This window comes from Castor canadensis, chromosome 11 (genome assembly GCF_047511655.1).
Source record: "Castor canadensis chromosome 11, mCasCan1.hap1v2, whole genome shotgun sequence".
Taxonomy (NCBI): domain Eukaryota; kingdom Metazoa; phylum Chordata; class Mammalia; order Rodentia; family Castoridae; genus Castor; species Castor canadensis.
The window spans coordinates 52,134,100-52,160,169 of NC_133396.1; the positions used below are offsets into that span (position 1 = coordinate 52,134,100).

A 26,070-nucleotide genomic window follows, 5' to 3' on the forward strand; every position below is an offset into this window, starting at 1 on the left:
TCCTTTGCCAACCCTCCATTTGCTCCTGCCAGATAGTGCTTGCTCAGAGACCTCCTGGGGCTGGCATCCCAGTACTTCCAGCAGAAAAACCCAACCCTCTTTTCCTGGCAGCCAAAGCCTTCCCTGGCCAGGCCACCTTTATTCACCTCTCCTGGGCATGGCTGCTCCTAAGCCCCTTCCCCCACTTCTGTCCCTCTGGCTCCTCTCCCCATACCTGCCCACCACCACCTGCCCTTCACCCTCTTGCCCATTCTCCAAAAGTCACAACTACAGGAAGGCTCTCTTTCCTCCTCCCCTACTTCAGTGAAGCACTCTTGGACAAAGTTACCTGATCTCTCTGAGGTCCCAGTTTATCATCTGTGTGGCAGTAGAGGTCTTTGTCAAGTGCTAAGGGAACACTGCAGGTGGAGCAGGTGCTATCAGAGCTTAGGTGATCAGGGCACAGAATATGTGGAATTGTCAATATTTTATATTAAAATTACAAAAATGCATAAAAGTTTCAAAAGACTTTTAAAAAAAATTAGAGAAGTACAAAACTTCATGGAAAATAGAAAAAAAAAATTCCCTAAAATAACCTAATACAGCTAGGAAGGTTTTTGTTGTCCTTGTTAAGACCTGGGTAGATACTACCTACCATTCATGTCTGTTATGACAGCTACAGCTACGTAGAGAGGTAATTTATAAACCATCCATCCATCCATTTAAAAGTACAATGCAGTGGTTTTGTTTGTTTTATATATTCATAGAACTGTGCAACCATCATTGGACGTGGCAGAGAGGGAGGGATGGGGAACAGGAGGGCTGAGGGACCTGCGAACCTCTTAGGGGTGGAGAGAAGCGAGGGTCGCGGCCGTGCAGGGCGTGCGGGAAGTGGAGGCTCTGACGCCCACACACTCCCAGAGGTGGGTGAGGTGGGGAGTCCACAAGTGAGTCCCAGAAAAAGGCGGCAGCGCGAGGGTGGGGAGGATTGAAGAGAACGAGTGGGTTTGGGCGCACCAGGCTGCCCTAGCGACCCTTCCAGGAGACAAATGTGGCTCTAGGGGCGGGTAGGGCTGGAGGGGAGAGGTTCGGAACTAGGGGTGTAGGGTCACGGAGGAGGCGCGAACTGATCCAGGCTGACCCAGGGCGGATGTGAAGGGAAAAAGACGGCGTTAGGAAGGGGGACTGAGCTGTCGCGAGGGACGCGACACAGCAGAGGCACCCCCACGTCGGCGCCCCGACCTGACCCACGGTTCGGGTGGGAACGAGCGGCCCCAGGCGGCCGCGCGTGCAGAGCCTGCGGGCGCGGCTCCCCCTTCCCTTCCTTCCGGCGGCCGCGTCCCGTCCAGTTTGCAGGAGGAGCGCTGCCCGCCCAGGGGCGTCGCAGGACCTCACTCGCCCACCAAGCGGTGGAGTGGCTTCGAGGTGTCTTCTCCCGAGGGGCTCCCCGGGACTAGCGGGTGTCCAACCCCAACAGGTGCCCCGAATGGAAGGCAGTACGACCGTTCGGGACACAGTCGCCGACTTCCGGCAACTCGGTTTTACTAGACACCCGACACCACGAGGACCCCACGCGCTGCCCTCCGGGAAGGGTCCGGGCTCGAGCGGACCCCGGGGCTCCTGCGAGGGGGGCGGTGCCACTCCCAGGAGTCCGAGATGGGCGTGCGCGCCGACCAATGGGCGCCGCTGCCTCCTCGAGGCCGCGCCCCCAGGGCCCGTGTCCGGAGCGCGCGAGCGGAGCAGCTCAGACTCGGGTGGCAGAGGCGCGGTTTGTCGCTCCGGCCATGCCTGGCGGGGCCCACGAGGCTGTTCCGAGCCCGGTGCGATTATGGTAGGTGACGCCCGGGACTCGATTGGCCCGGCCATGACCCTGGAGACGCAGGACGCACTGTACGTGGCACTGGAGCTGGCCATCGCCGCGCTGTCGGTGGCCGGCAACGTGCTGGTGTGTGTGGCGGTGGGCACGTCGAGCGCGCTGCAGACTCCCACCAACTACTTCCTGGTGTCCCTGGCGACGGCCGACGTGGCCGTGGGGCTGTTCGCCATCCCCTTTGCCATCACCATCAGCCTGGGCTTCTGTACGGACTTCCACAGCTGCCTTTTCCTCGCCTGTTTCGTGCTCGTGCTCACCCAGAGCTCCATCTTCAGCCTCCTGGCCGTGGCCGTCGACAGGTATCTGGCCATCTGCGTCCCGCTCAGGTGAGCTGCGTGGCGCGTTTCGACCCCAAGGCCTCGTGAGAGCCCCACAGAGGGTCCATCCTGCTTTCGGGGACCCCAGACGGGTCAGGCTAAGGGCGCACAGGGCGGGAAGGACGGCCATTCCCAGATATGTGCACCCGGGCTACCGAGACCCTGTCGGTGCACCAGAGTCGAAGACCCTCGTAACTCCCCTCCAGGCATCCTGGATGCACGAGCCCCTCCAAGGGAATCGGCGTTATGGGCTCCAGGAAGCGCTGCGCGGGGCAAAGCGCCCCTGCGGGCGCCTAGAGGCCCCGGGAGGACGCGGGAGGTTTGCACCCCTCTCCCGCAGCCGTGGTGTCCATGAGAGCCACAGTGGGTCTCAGGGACCAGTGCTAAGGGTCGGGGAGGCTTCGGCCAATTTGCCCTTTAGACGCTGGGAATTCCCACTATCAGAATGGACACTGAGTATTCAGGACCCAACTTCAGAATGTGCCTGCTGTGAGATGAGGCGGCTATGCAGATCCGAGGGGAAGGTGCTGGTTAACTTTGGGGAATGCTACCGACACTTGTCCTTGCATGTTTCATGGTGACTCAAATTACTTCCATATGCTTTTTAAAAGACTTACAGTGCTTATTGGTTCGCCAAACACAAATGAGCAGCCTTAGCGACTGACTCCATGCTATTGTGTAACCTTCTTTATACCTTGCTACCCTGTCGCAGCAGCCTGAGAAGTGCCACCAGGACTTTAGAAAACTGGAGAACATATCCTGTCTGCTCTCTCTGAATGCGCTTAAATCAGTTCTCCCCTTTCCACACCAAAATCACGAGGATTTAGGGGATGGAGCCAGCTGGCAAGGAGTGGATCCCAGTTGTAGCTGATGAATTTATTTTAATTTTTTTGTGGTACTGGGGTTTGAACTCAGGGCCTCATGCTTGTTCTGCCACTTGAGCCACTCCACCAGCCCTTTTTTGTGTTGAGTATTTTCAAGATAGGGTCTAAAGAACTATTTCCCTTGGCTGGCTTCCAGCTGTGATTTTTCTGATTCCTGCCTCCTGAGTAGCTAGGATTACAGGTGTGAGCCACCAGCGCCCAGCTGTAGCAGATGAATTTAAAGTTGAGGATTTGCTGAATGTGTTTATTATCTTTGGTGCCTGGGCCCCTTTGGCGTTTCTGAGGTGAGCTTGGGGTCTCTACATTTGGAACTAAAGAAACTGAACAGGGAAACTAGTTGCAAGAGTAGGAAGAGAAGGGAAGGAGCTCATTTACTGAGTGTCAGCTGTGTGCCAGGCAGTTTATGTGAAATGTACCTCCTTTAGTCCTTGCAGTAAGTCCAGCAGATAGGTACTGTTTTCTGCACGCATCCTGTGGATGACGGCCTGGTGGCTCAGGGAGAGGAGAGTCTTGGCCAGAATGTTGCATCTGGAATGAGTGGCAGAGGCAGGACTTGAACTCAGAGCTGGCACTGTGTTCTCACTCATGCCAGCAGGCTGTCTTGCAGGGCCGTGTGTGGCACCAGTGTTGGAGAAACAGAGAGCAAAGCATTCTGTTTCTGGAGGAGGATCCTGCCTACAGTGAACTGGTGGTTTTCAGGGAAAGGGGTTTGTGGGAATTGAGCAGGAGAATGCTCCGAAGAAGCCTTTTTAGCAGGCAGATCTTTGAGCCTGGTCCCTGTGGGTCGTGCTCTGGGTCCCAACAGGAGCAGGAACCTCCTGCTTGGCCAGCCAGGAGCACGAAGTGCTTGTCTGTGCTGTTCCACGTGCTGCTGCCCTTGGCACCTGACCAGGAGGATTCATGCATCCTACAGGTGTGACAGAGCCTAGGGATTTTCTAGGTACGGGGCCTCACCGCATCCTCTTCTCTCTTACGGGTCCCTTCCCTGCCTCCTGATTCACATAGTGGGTACATGAAGGCCATTGGACGTTTTGCATGCCACAGAGAAGTCACACACCCTCAGTTTGAGTTGCCCAGTGAAGGGGACTCCCTGGGGCTTGCCCCTGGTAGAGCCTCAGAGACACCCCAGTTCATCAGAGAGTTACTGCAAGAATCTCTTATGCCACAGTGATAGAGCAGGAAGTTCCATAAAAGTTTGAATCTGTTAATTCTTGTCTTGGTTTGTGCTGGGTGGGGTCCTGAAAAAAAAATGGGTGTGGGTGTGTTAAGGGGAAACAGATGTGAATCACGGTCCCCTCACTTCTCTTTTGCATTTGCTAAGGGCAGGAGTGCAAGATCTAAGTGGAGTAGGGAAGAGGCTGAGTGGGGTCGCCAGGAGGCTTGTCCCATCCTCCCCACTCCTGGCCTGTCCACAGAGCTGAGAGGACTGAAAGAGTTGCACAAGAAGTGCCCCAGTTCCTCCATGTGGGTGTGAGATCTGTCCACAACCTTGGCTTTGCTTTGGGGGTTGAGAAGTGTACCTGGGTTCTCATGCTTCACTGAGCTGCAGCCTGAGGTGGGCCTTCTGCCTTCAGCTGAATCATCAGCTCAGACCACGGCCCCTCTGGGAACAAACCAAAGTTTGAGAATTCTCAAACTTTGTTTGAGAGTGTGGGGGGCCTGAGGCTCCCCTGTGCTTGATTGACACAGGCTGGGTTGGCAGGTTGTTTACTAACATGGAGGAGATGACAACACAGGAGGAAAAGGGAACCCAGAGGTGATGCTAGGTACAAAAATGACAACTTTGGTCTGACTTGACAAATTTGGACTGTCTACTTGCATCAGGTCCCTCCCCTTGCCTTCAGAGTGAGGTGTCCTTAGACAGAAGGTCTACTTATCCTCTTGGTCAATCCACAGACAGTTCCTGACATCTGTCCTCACAGAGGGTCTGGTCTGGGGGAGCTATCAGCAGTGGCTGTAATGGAGGTTCATAGCAGGGCTGGGGTGGGGGCTCCCGGGCTGTGGGAGGTGAGCCTGTGTCTGCGCACAGCTGCTCCTGGCTCTCACTTCATCCTCAGGCTTGTTCTGGTTCCAGCAGGAGCACTTCCTCCTCCCAAATGTAATCCTGTTCCCCTCCATGCCACACACACACCTGAGCAGGGGGTGACCATGACTCACTCTGGGAGCCTTTCCTGCCCTTCTCCATGGACTCAGTTTCCCTCTTTGCTGTGGTTGAGTCTCTGGTAGGGCTGATGTCTGGCTGGGTCAAGCAGATGTCAGAGCTGAAGGAGGGTGTTTTGCAGGGAGTGTTTGGCTGGCTGGGTCAACAGAACAGAATGGGGTGTGTTTGTGCCCGTCCCTGGACCCTGACCCTGTCGCCCTCCCTGCCTTCTGTCACACTGAGGCATTTGCTCTGTCACACATGTCCCACCTGGGAGGTAGCAAGACATTGTGCCTTGGGTGAAAATGTGATCTGCATTTAGGTGGGAGTTGGCAGGAGATCGTGAATGTTTTTTTCAAAACTTAGAAAAATTGAACTATATTTGAAAATAAAGCAGGAAGGAAAATGTTCAGCTCTGGGTCTTACCTCTCCAGCCTTCCCAACAACTCCACTCCTTAGCCTCCATCTTCCTCCTGTATCAGTGTTATCTTTCCCTTCCAGCTCACTCGCATCATAGTGGATTGAACAGTGGACCCCAAAAGATAAACATGTTTTAGTCCTCAGAACCTGTGAATATTCCTGTATATTGCAAAAAAAAAAAAATCCAAAAACATAACGGAAGAAGAAAGAATATTTCCTTCTCTGGAGCTCACGAAAGGGGGCTTGTGCATTGTCTGGGTGGCCGCTAAGTATAGTTGGCACCCTTTTGCGATAGATTCATAGAGAAGGCCATGTGACAGTGGAGGCAGAGATTGGAGGGAGTGGCCACAGCCAAGGACATGGGCAACTATAGGAGCTGGAAAAGGTGCAAGACAGATCCTCCCCTTGGGCCTCTGGATGGAGCCCGGACCTGCCAGCACCTTGATTTCAGACTCTGGCCTCCAGACTGTGAGAGAATAGATTGCTGCTGCTTTGAGCCACTGGGTTTATGGTACTTTGTTAGAGGAGCCGAAGAAACCACCCATCAACATGGGATGGGCTTAAACCAACTCTGCCTGACTACTCCTTCCCTCCCCAGCAGACCTCTCCAACAAGTCATCCAGTCTCTTCCATTTCTGTTGTCACCACGATACCACTGATTAGTCCTGTCATTCACCTGTGCCGCATCCCCTTTGTCTGAATCTTGTGGGCACTTCCTGGACCTCATTTCATATATCCTCCTGCTGTGCACTGGGGAGCCCCCACCTTGTCTCCTCCTGCTCCCCTGTAACCTTGCTCTACACAGCTGCCAGAGAGGATGACTTAAAACAAGTCAGATCATATCATTCCCTCCTTAAAGTGCTACCGTGGCACTTAGGGTGACAACCCAATGACCTGTATGACTTGGCTTCTGTCACCCCATCCTGCGCCCCTTCCAACATCACTCACCAAGTGCTTTCCCCAACCCCAGAACTTTGCTCCTTCTCTCTTCCTTCTCCCTCTTGAATCTGAAGAGGCTTTTCTCAGCTCTGTTTATTTACCCTTAACTATTCATTTCTTTGAATGATGTCCTTACTGAGTTGGGAGCTCAGCAGGTGAGCTCTGTGAGACAGGATTTTGTCTCACTTTCTAGAACCTCAGCACTGGGCATGACACATGGCGTGGGGCTAGGGACCCACACTACGAATGAACATAAGAATTATCAGCTGAAAGGAGCTTGTGTAGGGGTGTGGCATGCCCAGGGGAAGAGCTGGGACAGGATGGGGAGACAGTGAAAAAAGAGGTGTAGGAGGGGAGGGTCCAAGATAGGAGATCCACAATAAGGGACAGAGCTCCTTACTAAGGTGACATCAGAAGAAAAGCTGGTCCAATAACTTTTTCCATTTGTTTGTTTTGAGATGGGGTCTTGCTGTGTTGCCAGACTGGCCTTGAACTGCTGGACTCAAGCTGTCTTCCTGATTGAGCCTCCCAAGTAGAATGCACTACAGGCATGTTCTACCATGCCTGACAGATCTAGTAAGTTTTAATGAAGAAATGAAGGAAGACCATTTTCTGAGAGGATCCCTCACAGGCCTGGGAAAGGACAGGGTGGCACAAGGCTCAGAGGTGTCCTGGGACCAGTAGGCAAGTCAGCAGGAGCCCTGGAACAGAGGGCTAGGCTGGGAACAGATTGCTGCAGACACTAGGGCACAGTCTGCAGGTCCTGGCTTTTGCTGTCAGTGCAGGCCAGGAGTCACCAGGACTTGGGTGTTGTTTTGCTGTCATTTATACTCTGTTATCACACAGCCCTCTCAGCTCCCCTCCAGCCCTGGAGCAACAACCTTGAACCCAACAGCAGGAACCGTAGTTGGTTCTTGTCTGAGACCATATTTATTTGGCTGGTAGAACCTGCTGCCCAGCTAGAGCAGTGGGCAGCTTGTTCCTGGAAGCATGATTCCCTGCTGGGCACACGCATGCTTGGGCAGAGGCCCAGATCTGGTTTGGTCAGTGAGGCCCCTAAGCCTGCAGCTGAAAGTTCCATCCCTTGGCTGGGGGTAGAAGTAGGCCTGATCTAGCTGGACGGTTATCAGGAGTGCATGGGGAGATAGAAGTGGAGTTGACAAGCACTCAGGCTGTTGTCAGGCTCCCCTGAGGGATGGGAAGAGGAGGGTCCTTTTGGCCACAACGAGTCCTGCCCTGGGACCAAGGCCTGGAGCTACCCACAGAGCACCGCAGTCTGCAGCTGCTCCACACACCTGTAGGACAGTTGCCCAGGCTTTGTCCTGAGATGTCCATCTCTTTTGAGTTCTGAAAAACATGGGCGCTGCCTTTGGTAATCTGGACAATGAGCGTGTGTGAAGGAACAAAAGCAAGCAAACATTTTCCCAAGTCACTCAGTCTGCATTCATTTCTCGGCAACCAGGTGCATGGGGTCTCCAGCCTGGGTATCTCTCTTCTGATCTGTCACCTCATGACTGCAGCGTGAGTTACCCTGCTGAGACAGATGTGGAGAAATATGGCCTTAGCTACCTTGGATGTTGGAGGTTGTAATATCGTGAACAGCAGCCACTATTTCAAAGCCTTTCTGTGGGGAGACACCTCACATGCCTCGTCTCGATGGGGACGGACACTTCACAGACCTGAGGCTGAGGGAGTTATGTTTAGTCACACAGAAGCTAGGACTGGGTGAGCCTGTCTTCTAGGAGCCTTGAGCCAGCATGTGACTGCTGCACCGTGTTCTGCAAGAACAACCCCTCGTGAGCGCTCCCAGCTAGTGGAAGATGAGTGAGGGCACCGCAGACGAGGGTGGGCCGGAGAAGACCAGCTGAAGAGTAACATGGCCGACAAGTGAAGGAGGAGGAAGCTGTACCAGGGCCAGAGTACATGATAGCTTACAGAATTTGAGTAGCAGCTACAAGGACTTGTTGTGGGGGGGGGGTCACTCCCCCCACACCTCATTCCTTAGATGGGGAACCAAGGCCCAGCCTTGCTTCAGATTCATCTCCTGCTGTCAGGAACTGGGTGAGGGTGTTACCATGATGTACTCTTGAACTCTGAGGCTAGCAGGCTGGAGACACTGCCATTGGCAGCAGGAACTTAATGGCGCATAGTCAGTGGATCTTCTTGGACAGAATTCAAGTTGAGGACAGACTCACGCTCAAGGACAGCCTTTAATTCAGTCTGACTGAGGGAGTGGGTGCTTTTTCTAGAGGGCTGATGCTTGAGTTTTGTGGGCTGAACTCACTGGAGGGAAGAACATTGGGCTAGGAGAGGAGCCCATGGGAGGGAGCAGAGGGCAAGAAACCCCGGGGTGTGTAAGCACAGGTGAATCAGGGCTGGGGAGGTGGGGTGGACCCAGGCGCCCTTGCAGGGTGGAGCAGGCAGGTGAGGGAGGGCCTGGAGGCTTCCTAAGGGGCTTGGATTTTGTCCTAAATATGTTGGTGAGTCCCTAAAAGAGTTAAGTGGGTTTTGTGTGTATGTTAGAAATCAACCAGTGGGCACAGTACAGAAGGGTACAAAGAGGAAAGAAAAAGCCCCCTTTCCTTGACCATCGCCAGCCCTTGTTCCTGGGCCACCCACCCACAATACCATTGCTGTTGGTGATCCTCCAAGGGTCACTGTTCAGCTGACACCTTGTTTGTGCTCCTAGCCTTAAGCCATCAGTTGACTCCCTACCATGATGTCAGGATTTTGTCTCACGCACGCATTCCCCTGCCCCCATTCCTTCCAGTTTTCCTTTTCCTTTTCCTTTGATTCTTCCCCTCCCCCACCCGCTGTGGCTACTTCGGCCTGTATTTCTAACTCATCAGTTGTAGATAGTATCGGTTAACTGTCAAGCACAATGAGAAATATGCTGCCACCATTCTTCCCCATCTCTACTCCTGCTTTCTGTCAGCTCTTCTTTAGAACACCGCCTAATAGAGGTTTCACTTTCAAAGGGGTCATCCGTAGTGTTGTGAAGACATCGAATCACATGCATAGATGAACTGTGGAAAGTCACTCGTCTGTAGTTATAATAAAGCTTCCTGAGCTGTGTGGCAAGTACATGAAAACTGGAAAGCAGTATGTAGCATGTATAGTGTTTTACCCACATATTTTGTATTCACTGCAGGGTGGAATAGCATGATTGAGAAGGAAATGCAGTAAAGTCACTTCACCCATGCTTCTTAAGGAGACTGTTATAATGTCCAGGTCATATGAGTTCTATTTGTGGATGTAATCTGTTACTCAAAATTATGCCACATTTTGTTTTGCTTCATGTTTAGATCATGGATTTCCTATCTGGAAATTAAAAGAAAGCTGAAGGAGGAACCACACTTTCCTACCTCATTACACGCATCCTGGTTGCTGAATGTCAGCGTGCCTCTGCAGTGTGGTGCACACCCAGCTGCTGTGACTTCCTTCATCTCGTCCTGGAAGTGGTTCTGCTGTTTCTCCCCTTCCTTGTTTTCTTTCCTCTTTCTAGGGTTTCACGTTTGTTGGTTTTGAGTACACATCCTTAGGAAGCTTTTCCAGGACGTGGAAGAAACTTTCTGGTTTCTTATACATTACAAATTTTGTTTTTGAAATGTACTAAAGTTTATTAGAAGTGAAGGAAAGTTACCATAGAGAAAGCAGTGATGGCCCCTGGTCAGGTGGGATAGAAGCCCGAACAACGGTTTTTGTTTAAAGGCCTTTTTTTTTTTTTTTAAATAAATTCAAAGGGCAAATGGTGGGAAAAATCTGGTGGTCCCTGTGGGATGGGCTAGGGATCATAAATTTCTTATATCTCACACTTGTCGGTTGTTTGACTGGATATGGTTCAGAAACGTTTTCCCTCAGAAATCTGAGGACCATGCTCAGACATCCAGTGTTGCTGAAGAAACCTGATGTGTATATGATTCCTATTTATAACTTGTAAATATCTTCTCTGGAAGACTTGGGATCACTAGTGTTCTGAAATTTCATGAGGTTGGGTCTGAATATTATCTGTTTTTTCTCCTTCATTGGAGGTGGCACTACTGGTGAATCTTTTCAATCTGAAGACCTGGGTCTGTCTTCAGTGCTGAAATTTTAAAAGAATATTTTCTTTTCTCCATTTCTCTGTTCTTTTTTTTTTCTGAGATTCGTTCATAATAGATATATAGCTTCTCTCCTGGACCGATTTTCTTTGTCTCTTAAATGTTCTTTTATAGAGTCTAATACTTTAGTTTTTTAATTCTTCTCTGGAGAGTTCCTTGACTTCCTCCCCCACTTACTCTATTTTTTTAATGTAACATTCATGGTTTTACTTTTAAGATTTAAACTTCCAAATCAGCTTTTTAAAAGATTGCTGGGATTCACATGGTTCAGACTCCTTCGCATGGTACAGAGTGCACGTGATCACCACTCTTCCTTGCACCCCGTCCTCCAGCACCAGGTCTCGAGCTCCAGCTTTGGGGCTGGGGAAAGAAGGGGCAAATGCCACAGGTCCTTGGTGGTGTAGGCAGCCCACAGCGCTGGTCCACAGACTATCTTTCCCTCAATTTCGGTTCCTTTTCTAAGTCACTTTCTGGTTTCTGCTGTCTGCTAGATTCTCTCTTCCCAGTCATCCATGTTTCCAGTTTAGGACTCCATGGTCTGTACTCATCAAAATACTTGGCTTGCTTATGTCACCCCTGACTTCTGTTTTTAGGGTGATTATGAATTTGTTTCGATGTGCTTTGTGAAGGGTGATAATTAGGTGGGACCTGGAAGGCAATGTAGAACTTTAATCAAGAGTTTAATATGCTCAGGTTTGCTTTTTTTTTTTTTTTTTTTTTTGTGGTACTGGGGATTGAACTCGGGGCCTCATGAATGCGAGGCAAACGCTATACCACTGAGCTATATCCCCAGCCCTCAAGTTTGCATTTTTTAAACAGCCCCTCTGGGGGACAACTGAATGGATTAGAGGGGACAAGATTACATAGGGAAGCCAGTTGCCATCCAGGTAAGAAGAAAGGAGCCATGCATGATGAGGGTGAGTCCACAGAGATGGGTGCAGAGTCTGGAGACTTTTTTCTTTTTAGCAGTACTGGGTTTTGAACTCAGAGCTTCAGGCTTGTTAGGCAGGCACTCTATCACTTGAGCTAAGTCCCCAGATCTTTTTTTGTGTTGCATATTTTTGAGATGTCTTTGAACTCTTTGCCTGGCCTGGCTTTGAATTTCGATCCCCCCTGTTCTCTGCCTCTTGAGTGGCTAGTATTATAGGTGTGAGCTACAGGCACTCAACGAATCTGAAGATTTTTGAGGTGTGCAAAATCTGAACTTCTTCACCTTTAGAAAAGATTGGTGTTTGACACCAGCCAAGGGACCTGACAGAGATTGGAGCAGAGAGGCTCAGTCAAGCCACATAGACCACCAAGAGACCAGGTTAGGAAAGTGCCTGAGAGCCACAGGTGGGCCCTAGGTCCACAATCAATCAGTGAACCAGGCCTACAAAGGTGGCTGGTTAGTGCCAGCCTGAGCAGAATGTACAGGCATGAGATTTGCAGCTGTAGATAAGTGTGGGTGGTTAGCGAGGGTGGACAGTGAGCTAGAAGGATGGCCAGTGGATCTAATTGCTACCACCATCCAGTGATGGCTTCTGGCTGGAAGATGGGATCACGGGGACAGGTTCAAGACTAGGTGACTTGGGTGAATGTTGGACTGAAGGAGAGCAGTGTCCAGGGTGACTCCCAGGTTTCTGGGCAGCTGGTGGTACCATTCTGAAGACAGGGGGCTTTGGAAAAGTATGGATGAAGCTGTGTCATAGGCCTTGATTGTGCCTGCAGGTTGAGAGATACAGTAGGTCTTGGGGAACTTGGGGCTGGCTAGTCCTTCCCCTGGCTGGGCCCAGGTACTGCTGCTCTGTAGGAGTCCAGCACTGCTTCTCTCTCCTGCCTCCTGTGGCAGCCTCTCCCTCTGTAGACCCTTTCCTTTCCCACCTCCTTCAATGGCATCTTCTTTGGTTTGCTGCTTGTGTGACTCCATTCTCACTGTCTGGAACTTCCCCATGCAGGTTTCTGTGTGTGCTGTCTCCATGTCCACGCTGATTTCAGCACCGCTGCTGAATTATGAAGCTGTGCTGAATGATAGTACAGAACCAGGGCCTGTTGGCTGTACTTTATCCTCTCTCCCTCCCTCCTTGGTCCTATCTCCATCTCTGCCCTACTCCAGGATGCCAGGCTCCAGTCCTGGTTCTTCTCCCCTCTGTTTTTCTACCCTGGTTTCTCAGGACCTCTCTCAACTCTCAGATCTTGCTGATGCCTTTGCTCATGCTTTCTCCACTGCCTGGAATGTTCTTCCATCTCTTTTTTCCTTCCATCCCTTGTTTTCACTGTGCTCCTTAAAATGACTTTGTTCCCTGTGAGGTCAGAGGGTTCTTTGCTGCCCTTTCTTCATTATTTGTAGCCTGCTAAGGTTTGCCATCCCTTTTCCATTAAGAGCAGGGTTTGTGTCTGTTATCTCTCATTACTCTCAGGACATTGTCCAGTCACTGCCCTGTGACATTCTGGAGTTGGCAGTTTGTGGGTGTGCACATATGTGAGGACATGTGCATGTGAGCATGCACACATGTACTGCGGGCAGTTAGCTCTGATATGACTAGACAAGCTCACCTGTAGAGAAGAATCCACGTAGCATGTCCCAAGAGGTGAGGTAGGAGAAACTCGAGGGGCAGGAGGAAATCGAGCCTGTTTCATTCACACCAGCAGGGAGATTTTAATAGGGACTGGCCTGCATTGTTGGAGAGGGTTAAGTATCTCCTGAACTTGACATTTTCAGAAATCATTAGCAACCTAGTTTTTTAATTGCAGGGACATTTTAAAAATTGCGCACTTATTTGTGTCCACGTGACTAATCAAATGCAGTCTGTAGTTTCAGAAATAATGAGTCATCCTGAAGTAGTATAGTTTTTTTTACAACTTTTAAATTGCAAAACTAGTACAGTGAATTCCAGTAAATGATTGTCCTTTGGTGTCTGTGGAGGATGAGTCCAGAGCCCCCTGGACACCAAAATCTGAGCATGCTCAATTTTTATGTGAACTGCATAGTATTTGCATATGACTTGTGTACTCCCCCTATGCTTTCAAACATTTCTAGATAATCTACCGTGCCTATTATGGTGTCAGTGCTGTGTAAGTAAATTGTTCCATAGTATTGGTTAGGGAGTAATGGCAAGGAAGAAAGATTGTACATATCCGTGATACTGGGGTTTGAACCTGGGGTCTCATGCTTGCTAGGCAGGCACTGTACCCCACCCCCCACAGCCCTTTCTCAATATTTTCAATTTGGAGCCTGCACTAAGGAGGGCTAACTGTACTTTTCACTTAAATTTGGAAATTGTTAATGTTTTGCCAACTTTGCTTTCTCTCTCTGCCCCCCTCTCTTTCTCTCTCTCTCTCTCTCTCTCTCTCTCTCTCTCACACACACACACACACACACACACAACACACCTGCACACACAAAGTTACTCCACTCAGGAATTTTAATAAATACTACAGCCTGTATTTAGACATCCCTTGTTATCTCAATCATATTCTTTATATATTTTTTTTAGTCCAGCTCCCAGTGAAAGGTCATGCTTGCATTTAATATGTTCCTTTAATTTTATGAAACAGTTTCTTAGTTTTATTTTTGGTTTTTCGAGACATTAACATTTTTGAGGAGTCTGGGTTATTTGTTTTCCGGAATGTCCCTCAATTTGGGCTGGATTGCTTCCTTACGGTTGCATTCAGTTTACATGTTTTGGGGGCAACACTATCTGCAAGAGTGACATAGTGTCCTTGTTGGTCTACCTCATAAGAAGGCACACAACTGTTGGTCCAATTGTTGACATGTTAAATTTGATCATGGGGGAAGTCTGTGTGTGCCAGGGTTCTTCACTGTAAAAGTATGTGTGCTTTCCCGTTCATGACTCATGCCTGAATCAGTTGTTACCATGGTGGTTATAAAGTGATCATTTATTTTCTCATTCCTTCCACATTTGTCAGTTGGTATTCTTCTGTAAAGAATATTTTACCTTCTCCTTGCTGTTCTGTTTTTTTTTTTTGTTTTTAATGCAGTGTGGGGATGTGGAATCTTACTTTCATTCAGTGAGTTATAACCTATTCCTATGAATCATTCTGATGCCCAAATTTGGCCCCCGAGAGCCTCTTCAGCTTCACTTCTGTTTGAGTGTTCCTATCCATTTTTGAGCACTTCCTTATTTACTGGCACAGAACGATATTCCAGGCTCAGATTTGGAACCAGATTTTTCTCAAGGGCTCTGGTTCCTTATAAGTTGGGAGAATAGAAATGAAGATTTAGGTAGGTTTGCCCATTGCTGCTGGAGTGTCATTTCTTTTGGGCCCTAGCAATAAACAGAGCTAGCATTTTTGTTTGTTTGTGTTTTTGGTGGTACTGGGGTTTGAACTCAGGGCCTTATGCTTGCTGTGCAGGCACTCTATCACTTGAGCCACTCCACCCAGTCCTGTTAGTTGATGGGTTTTTTTGAGATAGGGTCTCCTGAACTGTTTGCCTGGGGGCTGGCTTTGAACTTCAATCCTCCTGATCTCTGCCTCCCACAAGCTAGAATTATAGGCATGAGCCACCTGCACCTGGCTGGAGATATTTTTTTTTTAAATAGTGAGCTGGAACAACTCTTCGTTATAATAGAATATAATTAATATAATTAATGAGAAGAAATGACAGAGTTAAGCAGATCACCATTTGGGCAACTATCATAGAATAAATGACAAAACTCATGGGTGAAAGTTTGAGGAAAAAGATACAATGTCTCAAAATATGTGCCACAGATATCTACTAATTAACAGGGGGAAGATCTGGGTGCAGTGTGCATGCCTATAGTCCCAGCTACTTGAGATACTGAGGCAGGAGATTCACTTATGCTCAGGAGTTTGAGACCAGCCTGGGTAACATAGCGAGACCTGGCTCAAAAAAAAAAAAAAAATTGGGAACCGGGGGTGTAGCTCAGTGCTGCTTATCTAGCATGTACCCCCAGTACCACAAAAACAAAACAACTGCAGCCAAAGCTGGGAGGAAGATTAGTTAGCAGTGGATAAGCCTGTCAGACTCCACACTAACTTGTAGAAGAGGGGCATTTGTATGATGACACCTGCTCCCAATTTTTTCACATCTCCCATGGAACCAACAAAAAGGATTTTTACAAAGTATTCATGGGCTGGGGGTGTAGCTAAGTAGTAAATGTCCTTGCCTAGCATGCACAAGGTCCTGGTTACTACCCCCAACTCCACCAAAGTAATTAATTTTTAAAAAAGTATACATGAACAGAAGAAATAGAAAATTTGAATAGCACTGTATCTATTAAAATAGAATCTGTAACTTAAAACCGTCTCACAAAGGAAACTTTAGACCCAAGTGTCTTCACTAATGAGTTCTAGCAGACAATTAAGGAACAATCAAAACCATTCTTATGCAAAAACAACAGAGCTAGGCATAGTGGTTCATACCTGTAGTCCCAGCACTTGGGAAGCTGAGCCAGGAACCCAGGAGTTTGAGACCAGCCTGGGCAACATGGTAAGGTAGAGCCTCTACTATTGAGGAGACAGAGAATGTATGGTTGTGTGGCTGACACATGGGAGGGGTGCTCGGGGCCATCATGGGGTGCCAGGGGAGTACAGTGGTGTACTACAGGACATGTAGATTTCCATCCTGCGAATTAGTTCTCATGTGATAGGGAAGGAGGGGGAGGATGTTTGCTTTGTTCGTGTTCTATTTTGCCCAGGCAAAGGATGTGGGACAATGGGAAGAGGGTTAGTCTTCAGAAGGAAAGGAGAAAGCCCCCCCAGCTTGAGTGCTGAGCAGCTAACTCCTGTGGGCTCCTGGAACATGGAAAGTGAAACTACTTGCACCTGCCACCCCTTCCTCAGAGAGCTGCACCCCAGCCTGCTGGAGCCTGGCTGGGGCAGGCTGCGTTGCCTCTGTGCCCTGGCTTAGAGCGCCTCCCTCATCTGCAGTGACATGGCACATACAGGCCTTGCTCTAATGAAGTTTACCAAGATTTCCACTGGACTTTTGGGAGCATTTTAATAGGCACTGTGACAGGTGGTAGCCCATGTGATTCTGAGGGACCTAGCTACAAAATAGCATAGGTTTGGAATGGTCTTCCCTAAACCTGTTTTCCAAGGAAGTCCTGCTATTCATGTGTAGTTTTAGAGAACATGAAGTTTTCTCAGAATACACGTGTTGATTTATAGCAGAAACGTCCGTATTTACAGAGGAATAAAACTTGTAGGCAAGGTCGAATACAAAGAAAACACCCCAAGCAAACAGCTTTAAGAAGCAGTGATAGAAGCCTGGTGCTGGTGACTCACGGCTGTAATCCTAGTTACTTGGAGGCAGAGATCAGAATGATCTTGGTTTGAAGCCAGCCCCAGGCAAATAGTTCAAGAGACCCCATCTTGAAAAAACCCATCACAGCAAACAAACAAACCCATCATTGGTGGAGTGGCTCAAGGTGTAGGTTCTGAGTTCAAACTCCAGTACTGAAAAAAAAAAAAAAAGCAGAGAGAGAGACTGGAGGTGTGGCTCAAGTAGTAACTCTACTTCTGCTTTGCAGGCATGAAGCCCTGAGTTCAAACCCTGGTCCTGCCAAAAACAGAAAGCAGTGATAGAACTCAATCATTTGTAAAGCACACCCCCCTTCCTGCCAAGTACTGGGGACTGAACCCATGCTAGGAACATTCTACACTACTACCTCCCCCAGCCCTATAAAGTGCTTTTGTACACATTCTACCAATGTTGAAATTTGCAGCTGCAGCTTGAAGGTTTCCGACAAGGATCCCAGGCTCTGTGCAGCCCATGGCTGAACTCACCAGGTTTAGTGTCACGGCCCACAGTAGCTGCCCTGGGTGCTCTGACTGGGAGCACTCTGAGAACTGGTGATTGATTTCCAAGGCTGGGCCATAGAGAGCAGGACCCTGCCCCATAAGTAGGCCAGCACTTGTTATGCAGCCTTCTCCTGTCCCCTGCCCCCTTCATTATATAACCACAGTGTTCACACTGTTCCCTTTTGTTGATTCCCTCCATGTGACTGTTTTTCTATCAATCTCCTTAGCTAATGAGTTCCTTATAAGGAGAATGGACAGATCCCAGCACAGCTCCATACACAGTGATGGGGCACAGCAATTTCCCAGAGTGTGGACTTTCCCAGAACACCCCATTAGTGTGGGCCACAAAGGCTGGACTTGTTCCTGGCTTGTTGGGGATAATGAAACTGCCTATCTTTTCTGCATTCACTTCTCCATTGCCTGTCATTTTCTCTCCTACACTCGAGGTGGTTGTCTTGCTTCCTGGTCTCACTGCAGTGCCTGGTGCCCTCTACAGCAGAACAGTGACTGGCACAGGGACCAGCGAGTGAATGGACTGGCCTGTGCCTTTCAGGAATGTTTTGGGAAGATGGTCATTTAGATGCACACCCGAGGATGTTCTGACAGCCACTGGCACACAGAACCAGATGTGGGGCCCACATAAAGGGGTAGAAGCTGGGGAGGGAGGCAGGTGTCCAGGGAAAGGATGGAACACAGTTGGAGGTGGGAGACAAGAACATATGCAGGGGTGACCACAGCTTTCAGTGTCAGGGACTCTCAGGGTCGGTCCTTCCAGCATCCTTCACAGTACAGGAACACCTGCCTGTTCTACAGCATCCCTGCCTCCTTCCCTGGGCCTGGGTCCTAAGGTATGTCCTACAGAAGCCAGCTGTCCTGCCACTACAGAGCTGGAGCTCCAGAGCTAAAAGTACTTCTGTCTTTAGAGCCCAAACCTCCTCCCTATGGAGGTGATACCTGTGGAGTCTGGCCATGTCCTCCAGCAAAGTAGAAAAAGAGCATGCCTCTTTTTTCTGCCTAATGACAGCTTCCCAAGAGGCTAATAGAGGACCCTCCCTTCTAGTCATAGTTCTTATGTGGCTGCCAAGAGTGGCACTCCTTGGATCTGGCAAGCAGCTCTAGCAAGGACAGATGTATCTGGAGGAAGAAACTGAAGCAACTGACCCATGGCTGGGTAAGGCCAAGGGGGGAGCTGAGCCTTGCGAGACGAGCACTAAAAAGCCATAGGTCCCTTAGTGGGAAAATGACCACTCAGGGCAAAACTGGAATTGGATTAGATTGGATTTGTGTTTTGTAATTCAATGGCAGTGGGCAAATCGTTTAATCTCTCTGAGCTTTGGTGTAACCTGGGCTAGCAGCTCTCACTTATAAGGTATGACTTAATTAGTGTGGAAGTGATGCATGGGTTTGAGATGTTCAGCTACCATGGGCTCTTGTTCTCTAAACTCTAAAGAATTAAAGCAAGGAACGCTGGCAGAGTAAAAAGCAAAGAAGTCTTTACTGCCAAAAAGCAAAAGTAAAGGCTGCTTGGAGAGACCAGCAGCCGGACCTGGAAACTGGTATTCCCCTGAAATGGTTTGGGTTTCCTCTTCTATTGCTCTTTCAGCTCCTCCTTTATTCCCCCTCCCTCCAAAGTTCACTTGTCCCTGGAGTATGCATTCAGAGCTTCTGCTTCTTGTGGTTTTGTCACCTCTGTTCTCAGCGCATTCTTGCTGCAGGTGGGAACTTCTGAGAAAACCCACCAAGTCTTCTCTGCAGCTGCAAAGATGGTCTTGCAGTCCCTGCTTACAAATTTAATTAGACAGGCTGCCCCTGCCCCACTATACCCCTCACTAAGGGTGTTACTGGACGCTGCAGCAGAGCCAGCAGCATCGCTCTCTTTCAGAAGGTACGCAATGGAGCACACTGAAGCATCAGGGGCATAGGCGCTGCGCTGGTGGCCTGGTGCTACATCAATGGTTCTTATGGGGAGGGGTCTGCAGGCATCTCTCCCCCAAACTTGGAAAACTATCTGCTAGTTAGAGAGTTAGGAAATCTGAAGATAGAAAATGGGTTCCCTTTTCTGGCATATTAAAGATAAAGGTAGAGACATGGGTTGTATGTTTCAGCTTTAGCTAAATATTTTGGGTCCTTAGGAAATGATTTTCAATCCCACAATACTCTGTACATTCCCCAGGTTGAATGGACACAAGGTCCCACCTCTCCTTCCCAAGTACTGTGCCCTCTGAGCATTGCCAAATGCCTGGGTCCCCCACCTCTTCCCTCCTCAGTGCTCCTCCTCCATCCGCCCCCACTGAGACCAGTCTCTTCCCTACTCCCTGGAGTTCAGGGGGTTCTGGGCTGCAGCTCTCTTTTGGTTCTCTCCACTCCTCTTTCCAGAGTATTCTCTTCCCCACCCTCTACAAATGGCACTGGGGATTGAACCCAGAAGCTTGCACTTAGTAGGCAAGTGCTCTACCACATGATCTGTGCTCCCAGCCCCCCTAACTTCTGAAGTTCCCATTGTCCAAACATACTGCCCCCTCTTTGCTGCCATACTCTGGCTTCCTGGTCTTTCTCTGTCTCCCTAGTGCTGTCATTCTTGGAGACTTCACTAGCTTAAGTGTCCTGCCTCCTGATCTCAGTTCCTTACTCCCTCAGTCTTTCCTCCTTGTTAGCTCCCATGGTCCCAGCATGCACCTTGCCAACTTCAAAAGCTGCACTACGTGTTCTCCCTGAGATTTGGCAACCCCTCTTAGTCTCCCTTCTCTCCTTTCCTCAGCTGATGACTCTCTTCCTGCCTCTGTTTAACAGCAGCTCTCAAAGGAGACACTGCTCCAATCTTGTCACCACCCAACCTTTGCTCTTCCTGCATTGGCTGTCACCCTCCTTCTTTCTTCCTCAACTGAGACACTCCCTCCACATGGCCCCTGACCCCTGCATCCTTCAACTACCTGTCTCGTTTTTTGGTTTTTTTTTTTTTGGTGATGGTGGTACTGGGGTTGAAGCCAGGGCTTCATGCTTGTGAGGCAGGCACTCTACTGATTGAGGCATCCTCCAGCCCATTTGCTTCTTTAACAATCAGTGCTTTCTGTGTCTTCTGTTTCCATGGATCATTTTCATCAATTTGCTAACATCCATACTTCTCTTGACTTTGTAACCCACCCTTCACTTAATCCTGTTTCAGTAAATGTTCATATATTGGGGGAAAACTCTTAGGAATCATGAGTCACCCTTGAATTTTCATCTTGCTACATCCAATCCATCTTTAAGACCAGTGGGTTCTACTTCTAGAGTGTATGCTCACTTGCATCATCCTGCTCCAAACCAGCATTTTCCCTTGAATCAGCTACTGAAAGTTTCCTAACTGATCTTGGCTTCCCTTCTTGCTACCATCTTCTCTATCCTATGGCCAGATGAGCTTTCTACAACATAAACCAGTGCCATTCCTTTGCTAATTAGCCTTCAGTGGCTCTCCATGGCCTACAAACTGGGCCCTCCCTCCTCAGGTTCAATTGCCTTTTTTTTTTTTGCAGTACTAGGGTTTGAACTCAGGGCTTACACCCTTTTTGTGTGATTTATTTTTTCCCCCTGAGATAGGGTCTCGGGAACTATTTGCCTGGGCTGGCTATGAAACGTGATCCTCCTGATCTCTGCCTCCTGAGTAGCTAGGATTGCAGGCGTGGGTGGTGGTCCTTTTGCTTCTTGAGGGAATATTCTTTCCTGTCTGAAAATGTGCTGTTCTGCCTAGAATGTTTTTCTCTTACTTCACTTTTTTCACTTTCTCATTCATTGGCTTTCTGATTAAGAGAAGCCTTCCCTGACATCTTATCCTTAAGGTCTCCTTGTCTGTCTCTTATTGCTGCACTCTGTTCATTTTGGTATGGCCAAACCTATCCCAATTTGTAATGACATATTTGTATGTTTACTTATTTTCTGTCTCTTCCATTAGCTTACGTTCCTTGGGGTTAGGTTTCTAGGGTCTAGCACAGCATGTGGTACAAAGGAAGAACTCTTTAAATGAAATAGCCAACAGGGAAGAGGTAGTGATGGGGTTAACAGAGCAAGCTGTGAACAGCTGCTTCCCTAATGGAATCTGCTGTTTTCCTTTCCTTATCCAAGACAATTTGGCATAGAAGTAGTTATTCACATGTGCAGAATCCAGCAGTTTTGGGATCAGATGTGGGTGGATTTCTGTTGTTTTGAGTTCTGCTGTCCCCATGAACCCTCCTTGTACAGAGTACTTTGTATCTAATATTGGTTTTTCAGAAAAGTAAAAAACAGCATGGTATAGTTCAGATAACAGAATACCTAACAGTGGTATAAGAAATAAAGACATTTATCTCTTGAGACAAGAATATGGAGCCATGAAGGTTCCTAGGTTGGTCTAGTCATTCAAAGATGTTGTCAAGAACCTGGTCTTTCCTTCCTTCTGTTTTGCCATTGACTTTGTCTTCATGCTTGCCTCTCATAGTCATAAGATGGCTGCTGCAGCTGTAGGCATCACAGCTGTCTACAAAAGTATCAAAAGCAGAAAGGGATGGAAATGGGAGCAGAGCTCTCCCCTTGGGTCTCTCCTTTTGCCAAGAAGTAAAGCTTTCCTGAAGGTTCTCTAGTAGACTTCCTTTTATGTCTCATTGGTCAGAACACCTCACTATCTACCCTAATTACTGATAAGACAATGGAAGCACCATGATTTGCTAACCCCAAGTAGAATCCATCCACCAAGGCTGATTAGCTGAACTCTGCCTCAGCACTGCTGAGTCGCCTGAGGGGCAGAGCTGTGGTGTAACTCAAGCAGTTGCCTCATGGGCATGAACCCTATGGCTCTAAGTGCTTGGCCTTCAGGAGGCTTTCCTGTTGTCCTGTGGATGTGTTATTCCCATCTCTGGTGAGGCAATGGCATAGAATAACATTTTTAAAAAAGCTTTGCATTCCTGAATAAGGAGGGAAGCAGAAAGGGTTTGGAAATAGGTGGATTCACTGGCCAAGAAAACTTCAGTGAGCAACTGAGCCCAGCGGGCCATTTGTAGTAAAGGCCTCCGCTACTGCCTATTTCTGAGAGAAGCTCGCTCCTGGAGCAGAAAAGACCAGAGATCACTATGCAAGAACTCAGTTAGCTTCCTTACCAAACTGTATTAGTTCTCTTGCTTGTCCAGGCTGCTGCATCAAGTATTCCTAGTAAGTATAGTATTGCTTTACTCTATCAGATAACAGGGCTGAGGGTACAGCTCAAGCGGTGGAGTGCTTGCCTAGCATGTGCAAAGCCCTGTGTTCAATCTCCAGTATGGGGGTGGGGGTGGAAAACAAGTGAATGTATTCATAAGGGCCATACTAATAAGAACCTTCTATGTACTGGGCACTGTGCTAGGCCCTGCGGATGCCGGTACAAAGAGACTGTTCTTAGGAGGCTGTCATTCTGGTTGGGGGAAACATGTTACATAAATAGGCTCTGTGACAAGTGTGTGTTTGGGGCTAGAGAATGGAATGGTGACCAGAAAAGGAGGTGACCCTTGAGAGGAACTGATGTTTTGGTTGATGTTGAAAGAGGACCCAAAAGAGAGCCAGCAATCAGGAACTGGGTAGGTGACACTAAAGCCTGTAGGGCTATGCATACTATGCCAATGAGTCCGAGCTTTATCCTACAGGTATGCCCGAAGGTACTGTGACTCATACATACATATTATGGACAAGTTATTAGTATTTACTTGCTGATTTTTATCAGTTCTGCTGCTAACAGTTCTCTGTAGACAAAGGCACTGCTAGACCTTTTATTCCTACAGTTTGTAGAGATATTCAGAAATAATTCTGCCTATAGTCTGAAGCAAACTTCTTGTGGTATTTGTGGGAGAAGAGATGCTTGTCCAGAGCCATGGGTAGTGCTGCTTGGGCTCCTCAGGCCTTTGTTCAATTGTTACCTTACCAATGAAGCCCTCCTTGACCAACCTCTTTAAAAAATAAAAGCTATCCCTCTCAAGTCCTGATCTTCCTTACTCTGCCTTTTCATTTTCATACTATAAGTATTTCCATACTATTTGCTAATTATGTTCCCCTTGCTAAAATGTAGGTCTCTTTAACATTTGGTGAGGGTGTGACTCAAGTGGGAAAGCACTTGCCTAGGAAGTACAAGACCCTGAGTTCAAACCCTAGTGCATTTGGTAGAGATCTGTGTGTTCTGTTCACTGTTGTATCTCAACTACCTAGAACAGCACCTGATAGAAGACCTAGACTCAAAGGTCAGTACCAAGGTAATTTGAAAGTTTCCCCTTAAGGTGTCTTCAACTCTTGTCATTGACTGTCCTTTGTCACTAAACAGAAATGAGTTACTAAGTTAAGAATGAAAATCTTACTGAGCTGGCTAGAGCTGCTCACACCTGCTTGCCTGTCTAGTGTTTAAGGTAATGACCGTGGTGCCCCAGAGGTTGAACTTCAAGGGTATTAGGATTAAAGTGCCATGAAACAAAAGCAGAGGTGGGCTCTTGGGTTTTGGTTGCAGAGTACTGTAAACTGACCATAACAGATGATGTTCTTTTATACAGGTATAAAAGTTTGGTCACTGGGACACGAGCAAGAGTGGTCATTGCTGTCCTCTGGGTCCTTGCCTTTGGCATTGGATTGACTCCGTTCCTGGGGTGGAACAGTAAAGACAGTGCCACCAACAACTGCACGGAGTCCTGGGATGGAACCATAAATGAAAGCTGCTGCCCTGTGAAGTGTCTCTTTGAAAATGTGGTCCCCATGAGCTACATGGTATACTTCAATTTCTTTGGGTGTGTCCTGCCCCCACTGCTAATAATGCTGATGATCTACATCAAGATCTTTATGGTGGCCTGCAGGCAACTTCAGCGCACGGAATTGATGGACCACTCAAGGACCACCCTCCAGCGGGAGATCCATGCAGCCAAGTCACTGGCCATGATCGTGGGGATTTTTGCTCTATGCTGGCTACCAGTACATGCTATCAACTGTGTCTCTCTTTTTCAGCCAGCTCTGGCTAAGAATAAACCCAAGTGGGCAATGAATGTGGCCATTCTCCTGTCACATGCAAATTCAGTTGTCAATCCCATTGTCTATGCCTACCGGAACCGAGACTTCCGCTACACTTTTCACAAAATCATCTCCAGATACATTCTCTGTCAGACAGATATCAAAAGTGGAAATGGGCAGGCCGGGACACAGCCTGCTCTTAATGTGGGCTTATGACCTAGGCTCTGGCCTCTTGGAGAAGGCTCAAATTCATAATAAAGAACAGAACAGGACACAACGCTGATTCTTACTGTGAAAGATAGCCACAAGCCTATGCTTTTGAGCATGCTCCAAGGGTTGACAAATAGATTTATGATTCTATTGGGCTGCTCTTACTGTGTGGAGGATGCTGACGACTTGAATGGATTCTAAAAGACTATTGTTAAGAATCTGCCTCATTCATGGTAGAAAATGACAAACTATTTTACTGTGAAATACTGTGAATTATTATGCAATTTTTTTTTTTTTTTACTTAAAGGTAAGGGGAAAAAAAAAGTTGGCTGTAGTAATCTATACTTGTTCCCAGGAAGACAACTAAGAAAACTAAAAACATAATTCTTCAATCAAGAAACTGCTATATTTAGGGAATGATACTCTCCTAAGTAGAACTATCATCAAGTAATTTTAAGCTCCATTCTTTTCCATTTGTAAAACACTAGAGGAAGAAACTGGAGAAATGGGAGCCTTTCTCCATTGGATTCCCCTTTCTAGAGCTAGGAACTGAATTTTGCTTCTCTCCCAAGTTCAAGTTTGGCCAGTTACTAGAACTGAAAGTATGAAAATTAGGTAAAGTTACATAACTGTGTGTGTATATTCAGTGAAATAAAAACACTTAAAAACAAGCTTAGGGTGCTTCATTGACTTGCTATACACAGCTGTACTACTGTTTGTCAATACTTTACCCTGAAAGCTGCTTAAAAAAAAGTAAGTTGGTAACTCAGTCCAAGTTTCCCAATTAACAAAGTCGTCAGTCTCACTCTCCCGCAATACCTCAATGTAATACAGGGCTCTGCCAATCAGCACTGCAACATGCTTAGCCTTGGGCTTTTCACCCAGCCATTTATTCATTAGCATCCTGTGGTTTTGGAGCACAAGGATAGGAGTTTCCTAGGCTGTAGTCATTCATTTCATCTGTCTGTTCATTTCTTCAGCTCCTGCAAGGATACTGTAGATTTATGAGCCCCTCCAGGGACAGGGAATTCCTGTCCCCCTACAATCCTCTTTTGGTTTTGGATGACTTTACCTATATTAGGTTCTTGTTGTGGGCTGAACCTGTCTCATTTTCATGTTATCATTGCTGCTTTGCTCTCTTGGGGCCCATCTGGTACCTATTATTTTGTCTTTTCTTCTTCAAACTGAAAATCCCTAGTAGTATCCAGATGCTTTCCAGAATGCAATTTTTAGTCTGTTACTTTGTTTTTCCTGTTATAAAGCTCAGAAACGCTCTCACAGCAAACCCAGCTCTGCCCTTGTTCTTCATACTACCTTTAACAATATAGCCTACTTAAGTTGTTTTGACCCCAACACCACTGATATCTGAAGCTTAGTGAATCCAGGACCTTGCTGTTTAGCCATGTCTTTGCCCTAATCTTTTATTGCTGCTCAGTAACTTTCTGGGCCTGAGGAAAATAACCAACACCTATTTACA

The 26,070-nt window shown here is 48.0% G+C and overlaps 1 protein-coding gene across 1 annotated transcript; it reads left to right on the plus strand.

Annotated features, from left to right (window-relative positions):
- The first annotated feature begins 1,324 nt into the window (after positions 1 to 1,324).
- Positions 1,325 to 25,264, plus strand: Adora2b (adenosine A2b receptor). Its single transcript, XM_020184230.2, has 2 exons — positions 1,325 to 2,178; positions 23,936 to 25,264. Exons 1-2 carry the CDS (start codon positions 1,466 to 1,468, stop codon positions 24,597 to 24,599), a joined length of 1,377 nt encoding a protein of 458 aa, XP_020039819.2. The 5' UTR covers positions 1,325 to 1,465; the 3' UTR covers positions 24,600 to 25,264.
- Positions 25,265 to 26,070: the final 806 nt, after the last annotated feature.